Consider the following 10,228-nt stretch of genomic DNA (forward strand, 5'->3'; position numbering starts at 1 on the left):
TTCATAATGCACTTACAATGTAAGTGATGGGGGATAAAATCCACAGTCCTCCTTCTGTGCAAAAATGTATCAAAGTTTATCTGAAGCTAATATGAATCTTCAGCTCAGACTGCTGAAGACTCATATAAGCTTTAGATAAACTTGTAAATGCATTTTTTGCACAAAATGACTGTGTGGACACACTGTAGATTTTGGCCTCCATCACTTACATTGAAGGTACATTTGAAGGGGATCTTTTAACAGCCAGTATGAACAGGAGGAATCATTACAGTGAGGAAAACCTCTTTCACTGTTCATATGGACACCTGACTGTTGTTTTAAGACAGACTTGAAAAATTGTTAACCTGGCTTACTTACCTGTACTTACTCACAGTCAGTGTATTACCTGCAGTAGATGGGGGTCTGCAACCCCCAAATTTGGAGAAGCAGGCAGGAGTACCGGCACGGAAGCTGAGCAATTTACTGCTGTGGACGGGGCCTAATGATTATATTTAAATATAACAAATGACGCTAAAACTTTCTGTGACAACTTTTAAAACAATACAATCAAAAATAGACAGTGGGTGTTTCCAGTATTCTGTCCACCCCCTCTATATTTAAATGGAGGTGGACCTAACATTCATAATGATATGTTTTGCAGGACTACTGGAATTGGTTGAGTGGTGCAGGATGTTTGATAACTCAGTGAATATTATAATTATAAATAATTATAATTTATAATACAGATTATGTTAGCACATCTTTCATTGGGATTACTAGTTCCAATATTATACATAACGAATAATGTGAATAATGTGAATAATGTGAAATGTGCGAATAATGAGTTGTAGTTCCTCACTGTGACCACTAGAGGCTGAGTAAATAAAAAAAAAATTCTGAATATGTTCAACATCTTTTCCACCAGTGTCAAGTAAACACAATTGACTTTTTTCCCTTTATCTTTAATGAAATGTTGTGTTTTTCTGTTTTGTTGTTGTATTGCTTGAAATGTTGTGTTTTGCACTTCAGAGCCACCGTACATGGGAAAGCAATCTATTAATGAAGTGCGCGAGACTCACGTGGTAACTATAAATGACTCGATGGTCCTCCGGGGGGCAGCAGCACCTTCAAGCAGCCAAACAGAAAAGAGGAAAATTCAGAAGCAGTAGAAGAAGACTTCTTTACAAAAAACAGGAACAGTTCCTGATTATCAAATGTGAAACTGAAGTTCTGCCAGCTGGAAGTGGACACAGACAGTGAAGGGTTGCAAGAATGTAAGCTAGAGGTCCGACAGTGTTGTCCACGAGGAAATGGATGAGATAAGGTCAGCAACTTCATCTATTTATATATTTGTAACAGTATATGTTTTGTGTTTTTCGGTCATTTGCGTCATGTAGAAATCTAACGATAAACTCGGTTCATGAATGTGGCAAATGTTACTTATTATTTAATAACCGGGCCTGATTATTATCACCACGTTATAACTCGTCACAACCAATAATATCAAACAGCAGGTTATATGAATGAAACGCAAACTGTCAGTATGGATTCATCTGTTGACTGTCAGTCTTCTGTCAAAGTACCGAGGATCAAACCTGACTTATAGAGAGAGAGTTATGGAAGTGTAAGGGGATTAACAAAATGGTTAAATAAATGAAGAGATAGCTAAATAAACAAATACCAAAATACAATAAAATACCAAGATGGTCAAAAAATTTGAGAAAAATGATCTATAAATTAGTTTTTACATTTATGTAGTCTTTTACTTATGTCTCAGGATTATCCTTATGGGCAGTGCCTGATCTACCGTCAGTATGAATATACAGTGGTACATTTATTCTACCTTTTATGTGGAAAAAATTTGGTGATTAACCATTCAGTGTTTTTTAATTGCTAATGGTTACAGTGTAGTGACAGTTTTATAACTGCTTGAACTGCTTTATAATGTGGGAAAGGCTTAAAAAAATAGCATAAATAAATTTGACCTTAGAGATTGTAGATCATTAAAGAGAAGAATAAATCCACACACATATTCTGATCAAATATAAATATGTATGATTTTTGGTCTATTGATTTCTTGATATATTTAATAGGTTCATTCATGTATTTATTTTTGTAATAAGTTTAGATAATACACAAAGCCATTAACAGGAGAGATTCCAAAAAGCTAAAGTGTTATTAAAGTGCTGCTTGGTGAAGCACCACATTTACTATAAATACTTTTTAAAGCTGACTTTGAGGAGATCAGTACCATTTAACCTTGAACAACATTTCCACATATTCCTTTTTCCATTGGTTTTTCCCCAACTATCCAGCTCACTGTGCTCTACATACAGTTATTCATGCCTTTTTTTCTCATCCTGGCCGGTCTATGGTTCCTTATTTTCCACTCGCCTAAACAAATCAGTGGGAAATCCTAATTCAAAACCATATCTTCAACCTATATCTTCATCCCCACTGTCCTGATTTCATAGCAGCATCAGTTCTCGGATCAGTTAAATGAGCCTTTTCTGTTGCTGCTCAGTAGGACCTTCTTATAGATACTGAGTCATTCAGCAGTGTGGACTCTTTAAACTTTGCCTGAAAGTCTGTCTTGTTTTGAACAGTAAAACCTTTTATTAATGTTTTGTGCATTATCTTGATTAATTTAAACAATGTTAAATTACCCATAAAATCAATGGAGTTTGGTCCAATATTCCTCTTATATCTGTATACAATACATAACTTTATTCCAGTGCTCTAAATGAATGTCTCAAACTACTGTACCTCTCGATCTGCTGTGCAGTGGAGTAGAGAAATTGCACCTGTGTATAATTTATTGGTTTTTATTTTATGCTACAGTCCTTTGTTAGGCAACCAGCCACAAGAGGGCCCTGACCTCGTGTCTCCAAACCTGAGACCGAGACACCAGGAACTGATACCAACACCATGTGGACCGGTGAGATGCTCTGACCTTTATTCCAATATTATCGCTGCAGCAGAAACCAAAGAAACAAAAGTTAAACATTTACACTTTTAAATGAAAATATTGGACATGAAGATTGAAATGCCAATTCCTCAGCCCTGTTGTGCTAATATTTTCATACTTCTACTGCTGTTTTAAGTTGTGAAATTGGTCTTAAACTTGCTTTGACTTGCAGACACTGTGGTTCCAATACTTTTTTTTTCTTTATCTCAGGTTGTTTCACATTTTCTGTCCTCTCCAACCTCTTGCAGATAAAGCCCTGGTCGGAGCTGTCGTGCCTGGTGAAGCTCTACTTCTGCTTCACCATAACGTCTCTGCTGGCGCTGCTTGGCCTCACCCTGGTCAGCATCTACAAGCAGCGCATTAACACGGACGTCTCTGACGAGGACAACTTCACTGTCTCTCTCATCCAGCTGGTCGGGATCTGTGAGTACCATCTCTCCATCAGCGGGAAGAAAGATTTACTGTCAGTGTATTCAGGAAGTTGATTTCACACCAGCCAACTGTACTCATGGCAAAAAGCAGAAGTTTTCCTGATGTGATCATGTGATGAAAACTAGTGAGGATATGAGTGCAACTCTGTACATGATCTGATGAAATGCTCCCATGTACGCAGTGTTACTGGTGATTCATTTCTCCCAGATGGCTTTACTGCCTCATTGTCTACCAACAGAAAATAACCATCTACTGAAGCTTTATTATTTCCTAAAGTGTCTATTTTGCAGCATTTTACTTTTCTTAATGATGGATTTGCTGCTGCATCATTTCTAGGGCAGACTGTAGTCTGTACTGTACATTTACTGCCAGATTGACAACTTACTGCTAACCTTTTCCTCTGCTCCGCTCGCATCCACCATCACTTCTCTTCCACTCGCTTTTTCCCACTTGCTAGGTAAACATATTACGCAATGCCCTATTCCTAAACGGAGATACGCTACCAATAGTTTCCCAGGCAACAACACAGAGGTTAAGTCATGTATCGCAACAGCGCTGCATGGAGGCTCCCAAACTCTGTTGATTTCCGGATGAATGGATATTTGGCGTTATTTATGGCATTGATAAATATTTTTTTTTAAGATACACAGTACGCAGGTTTCTGATCACAGTCTGCCATGTGTACAGTTGAGTCTTCGACTCGGGTCATGTAGTAGTTTGTAAAATTAAAATATGAAATATGAACTTTTAATGATAATCCACATGCTGAAGTGAAAGTGAAAGTGTGGCAGCAGAAGATGAACTGTGTGTGCCTCCATTCACTCTTTGAAGCTGGAGTTGTTGAAGCTTACGTATGATATAAATACTGTGATTTTTTATCATTTTGTAGTCACATGACAATTTAGCCTCCATTACAGCTCCAAGGTTGACAACATAAATGACGCCCACTTTCTAAAGCTGTTTGTTGGTGCAAGTTCAAAAGTCAAAAATACTTTCTCTTTTCATTTTAGTTGAAAGATCCCCACCAGACATTTTTAAGATATATAAAAATACTTTACTTTGAATAATAATGTGTGTATGATGTGTTTTTTTGCAGAAAAACAGTTCAGTTAATTAGTTAAAAAAATCCTAATTAAACTCAGATTCAAGGTGAGCACAGAGAGACTTTCCCCCGTCAACAGATGGCTGTGAAAACAGCCTTCTAGTGTCAAACTCTGCACATACATCATTCTGCACATCAAAGCTCAAACATCACAGTCAGCACGGATTTTGACATTTGATACACTAAATGGTTGATAGAACATAGAAAATTGTCAAGAAATTGATCAGTAGTGGGAAAAATTATCAGCTGCAGCTGCAGTCTAAGATGCAGCAGTATTACAAATGGAGCGAATGCTGTTCCGGCATACAGTATCAGGACCATGACAAGTAGAAAACATGCATGAAATCTGGGAAAACTGAGGACTGATGTGGATAAGATAATAATATAAACCACAAATATAAAATGTATGCTGTTGGAAATGAACTTAAAAATAATACATTATTGTGGTAAGAGTGACTATATGTGAGCATCATACCATCTTGTCTCCTGCAGTGTTCTGCATCTACTACATCATCCGCGGCGTGCTGCAGGAGAACAGACAGGAGCTGGTGGCGTTCGTGCTCAGTGTGTTGGTGATCATGGTCCGATCGGTGGTCAACTTCTCTGTGCTGGGATCAAAGAGCAAACAAGAGCTGCTGGTAGGTTGACCCTCTGCTGGACACACGCTGCATGATGAGACGTCCATGGGAGGTCCTTCAACTCAGTTAAAAAAACTTAACTGACACTAAGAGTTACTGAATTTTCAAAGACTGATTTGTTTTCATGACCTAGTTTCTTATTCCTTTGACTAGTAGATTGATTATATTTATGGATTTACAAGACAAACATGAATCCAAGAGATAACATGTAGTGGCATGTAGTGGAACGGACTTGGCAGAAATGGAATATCATATTCATAAGTATGTTTCAGTTAGTGTATAATCCCGTGAAAATAAGAATAGTTGTTTTTTCGTTAAGGGGAGGGGTATTCAGATTGCTAGATGTCACTAAATCCTTCACACTGCACCTTTAACTCCAGCATGGTCAAATATGTTAAAACAAAGACAGATATTAGGGCATAACATATAAAATTACATCAAGAAAACAGGAAAACACATCTATAAAAGTCTGATATTAAATCAAATGTGTTCTTGTTCTTAAATTTTCTTAATGATAATTCCATGAAAGATATAAAATAAATCTAAAAATTCCAATTGTTCTTCTTCTAATTATTAATGATTCAAAATCAGTTTCAGACTAATACTTAATATATAGTAATTTCTTAAATACATTCCAAATTTGACACAGGATTTGGACAAACTGATATATAATGTATAATATATATGTAAATGTATACTATATATATAATGGGAGTGGGACACCAGAAGAGATCAGGGTGTTGTAACCACGCTGAGTATTACCTTAATCTGAGTGTATAAGAAGACACTTCTGCCCCATCGCATGAGTAAAAGCTGTTTTTCCAAAGCAGCACCTCTATGTAAAGTTGCAGACGCTGATCAGTGTACAAACTAAGTCAACCACACTGTGGTGGTTTGGGAGATAGATGTGGTGTACACTGATCAGGATTACAGCTCTAATATCGTTGAGTTTGTGAAGTGATGTAAAGTGGACTTAAGCACATTGTTAAACAAGTTAACACATGTCTGACAACAGTTAATGTACTTTTACATTGTTATCTTAACTGTTCAATGTAAATATGCTGTACTCAACGCCGACACATTCATAGTAGTTGCTTTTTCCACCACTTGATGTCACTATTGTCTGCTTCAGTTACATTGAGTTGTGAACACAGATTTGTTTGTGGCTGGAGTGAATATGTCTTGATAAAGTTCACTGCTGGTAAATCAGAGACAGATTGTGTACAGAAGGAGAAAACACCAGTGTTACTTGCAGCAGTGTTTCTGCATGGTTCCTGGTGAGTGGCAACATTTTACCCTAACAGCTTTAAATGTACAATTAGATGCTGCATCACTGGTTAGTTTCTCCTGTTTGGTTAAAATTACACTTAAAGGTGTAGCCAGTGTTTGGTTTGTCCCTTCTGGGCTACCGTAGAAACATGGCAGGTTCCATGGAAGAGGACCTGCTCCCTATGTAGATATAAAGGGCTCATTGTAAGGTAGCGAAAACACAACAATTCTTATTTTTAGGTGATTATATGCTAATTAAAACATACTTATGAATATTATATTCCATTTCTGCCAAGTCTGTACCACTAGATGCCACTAAATTCTACACACTGCGCCTTTAACTTTGTGATCAAATCGTCAGAGTCCATATTGTCCAAGCTCAGTGTCAAAGAAGAGCTGAGTGCAGCTGACAGTATAGACTCCTACTTTACCCGTCACATGTTATTAGTATTAGTATCATAAGCAACATGGTTTTAGATTGCATGCAGTGGGTTTTAACGGGGATGTTATAAAGCTGAGGGTCTGTAGGATTTTCTGAGCTGACATGAACTGAAAAGCATCAACTGTTTGTGTTGCAGGTTCGCTTTGTGTGCACTATGTGTCTGGGCGTGGTCCACGTCCTCTGCACCACGCTGCTCATCCAGAGACCCAACATGATGGCGTTCCGTGTGGGCGGGGCTTTGGAGAGCCTCCAGGAGCAGTACTTCCTGCTCAATCTCTGTTTCTCCATGGTGACCTTTGACCTGCAGGCTCAGGTAGCTGCATATTAGTCTACATAAAAACAGCCTCCACAGTGCAGACCACAATAATTACTTTGTTTTGTCTCTTAACACAAGACTTTTTTTTTTTTATGACTTTTTTCACTCATTCTGACAATTTCTTTTTCAGCTACACTCTGAAAACATTTAAGAATCACAAAAGTACAGATTTTGTCTGAACTAAGATGCAAATGTCGACAGCCTGCAGAGAGCATGTCTGGACCTGCAGCACGTGATTCCATTTGTTATAAACACAGAGAAAGTAAAAACATTAATGATGACGAGCAAGTTTTTCTGGTTGAGTCATGTCCCACATTAACAGCACAACACGTCTTGTGGTTTCATGTATTTGTGTGTATTGACACTCTTGTTGTTGGAGGAAATGTTCTCTGTGACTTTTCTGCAACACGTTTCTCCACATGTGTCAGGTTAAACACGTTGGTTTAAGATGTCAAGTATGTTGACCGACTTCATGGGTGATGTGTTTTGTTTTGAACTTTTCAGTTGTGTCTGTGTATCCTGATCACGACCTCGGACTCGGCCATGTCTGCTCGCAACACCATCATCCTGGGTGTCGGAGTGGTGTGGGCCTGCCTGACCGCCGCTGTCGGGGCTGTTGCAGTGAGTCCTCATCATCACCTTCACTAGTAAAAGTGATGTTCACACAATGAGACAATGAACAAAATAATGAGAACAATATTATACAGGAAGCATTCAACAGTCTGTGAATGTCGCATTAAGTGGTTCTAACTATTTGTCTTTCTTCAGGTTTTAAAGGAAGCCAAAGTCTTGGTTTGGGTCTTCATGGTGCAGAACCTCCCTCAAGTAGCCTTCTTTATTTATCTGATGTACACGGTGAGCAGAGTTTTCAAATGTTTCTCTAAATATATCATTTTAGAAAACTCAGTTTGTGCCTACTGAAGATGTAAATCTTTGAAAAAACGTCACAAATGTATAGCTTCGTTTTTTCAAAGAGGCTCAGTCATTTCCTCAAACAGATAAAACAGTTTCCTAAAAAATATCACTCAAACAGGAATAAATTGTGTATTTTCAGCTGCAGATTAATACACATATGGTACCCTGGTGAGTATTTACAGCAGCAGAACAGTGTATGTTGGATCTAACATACACACAAAGACATATTCCTGCATATAACCCCTCGTGAAACCACAATTTGTTGTTTTTACACTTCAGTTTTCGTACACGTTATTTAGCGAGCTTTAGAGATGCTGGTAGGTGGGTGTAATCAGCAAGCAGGTGTCAAATAAATGTATTGAAATGTGGCAGAGTAGAAAGATAAAATAACACATAATAGAAATACACAAGTAAATTGTACTTAAAGGACCAGTGTGAAGGATTTAATGGCATCTGGCAGTGAGGTTGCAGATTGCAACAAACTGAATACTCCTCCCCGCCCCCTCCCCTTCAAAGTGTGCAGGAGAACCTACAGTGGCCACGAAACACACAAAAAACACAAAAGGTCCTCTCTAGAACCAGTGTTTGGTTTGTCCGTTCTGGGCTACCGTAGAAACATGGCGGGTTCCGTAGAAGAGGACCCTCTCCATATGTAGATATATAGGGATCATTGTAAGGTAATGAAAACACAACAGTTCTTATTTTTAGGTGATTATACACTAATTAAAACATACTTATAATTATTATATTCTATTTCTGCCAAGTCCGTTCCTCTAGATGCCGTTAAATTCTACACAATGCACCTTTAACTATAGCGCTTGAGTAAATGTACGTAGTAACTTGCCACTATTTTAAAATAGTCCCACTAAAACATAAAAATCCTACATAAGCACATGACAGGAGACATTTTAACTTTAAACAGATCCACTTCACTAAAGCACAACTCACTGATGTATTGGTCTCTCATATGTGTGTCTATGACATTGCACGCACAGTATGTCATTGGTCTTTAATCATTTTGACGATGGATTCCTGCGGGGAAATGATGGTTTGCTTTAATTGCAGGTGGCAGTAAAGTGGTACCAGGACAGCACGTACACCCTGGAGGCAGCCGCTGTCACTGGAGCTTTGATTTCACTGGTGATTAAAGCGGTTTTATTCTGGGGCCTCATCAGACTGGTGCACAGCTTCGGCCAAGGCCTGAGGGAGAGAAGTGAGTATACTGTCTGACATCACCGCTTTTCTTTTATTGGCTTCAGTCCTTCAAAAGTTAGTTCTGAGCAGAAGACAAAACAGATACTACACGACTGGAGTATTGACTAATCGGTATCTGCTCGCACATTTCTAAATATCCTGAACCACTTCCTTCATTATGTTGCCTTGTTCCTGACCGACCTTGAGCGTGTTGTGTTGGCTAGAAAGTGTCAGAATACTAACATGTTGCACGTTTTCCTTGCAGTGTTTGCACCCAGCAAGTGATAAAACATCCGCTGGTCGTGGACGAAGAGCACAGCTGCGTGCTGAGAGCTGAACAGTAAGAGGCTTTAGCTCTGTGGTGTTGACCATGGAGCTAAACTCACCAGATATGTCACCTTACATCTTTTTTTTTTTTTTTTTTTTTAAAGACTTGTAGTTTATTTTAGCTAACAATTCTCCATCAATGTGCCTATCTACATATCTACAGGATGTAAAGTACAACAGGTCAGCTGCACACATGCATGTTTGTTACATTAAATGCCTTCGTAGCATGGATTCATGTTTTTTACATTTTTATTCTTATTGTATTATCTATATCTATTGGTGTTTGTTGGATCTTTGTGTAGACACCAAAGATTGTTTTTAAGAGGCCAATATCCTACTTTTAAAAAGTTAGCTTTCATTTTAAAGATATTTTTTTTGTTTCCTTCCTGTAAATAACATTCAATGTTGGTTGACTTTGCTTTTTAAAATCATATTTGTCTAACTTAAATATTGTGATCTGCATCGTCTAGACTACTTCTTTGAGCAACACTGTAATATTTTCATTGATTTTTTTTCTACTGTGTCTGCTGCACTTTAATGCACTTACTCAAGTGTTTTTATTCAAGGTTCTTAATAAAATATCAAAACAAGATGGATGTTTTGACTTGTTGAAGAGGGGTGGAGAGGTTACCCGGCTGTAACCCCG

The 10,228-nt window shown here is 38.1% G+C and overlaps 1 protein-coding gene across 1 annotated transcript; it reads left to right on the plus strand.

Moving 5' to 3' along the window:
* The first annotated feature begins 806 nt into the window (after window positions 1–806).
* Window positions 807–10,171, plus strand: LOC122982807. Its single transcript, XM_044352383.1, has 9 exons — window positions 807–1,303; window positions 2,821–2,917; window positions 3,196–3,370; window positions 4,974–5,119; window positions 6,967–7,143; window positions 7,651–7,767; window positions 7,915–8,001; window positions 9,127–9,274; window positions 9,521–10,171. The coding sequence occupies exons 1-9, from the start codon at window positions 1,290–1,292 to the stop codon at window positions 9,538–9,540; spliced, it is 981 nt and encodes a 326-aa protein (XP_044208318.1). The 5' UTR covers window positions 807–1,289; the 3' UTR covers window positions 9,541–10,171.
* The last annotated feature ends 57 nt before the right edge of the window (window positions 10,172–10,228 follow it).

The sequence above is a fragment of the Thunnus albacares genome, chromosome 5 (genome assembly GCF_914725855.1).
Source record: "Thunnus albacares chromosome 5, fThuAlb1.1, whole genome shotgun sequence".
Taxonomy (NCBI): Eukaryota; Metazoa; Chordata; class Actinopteri; order Scombriformes; family Scombridae; genus Thunnus; species Thunnus albacares.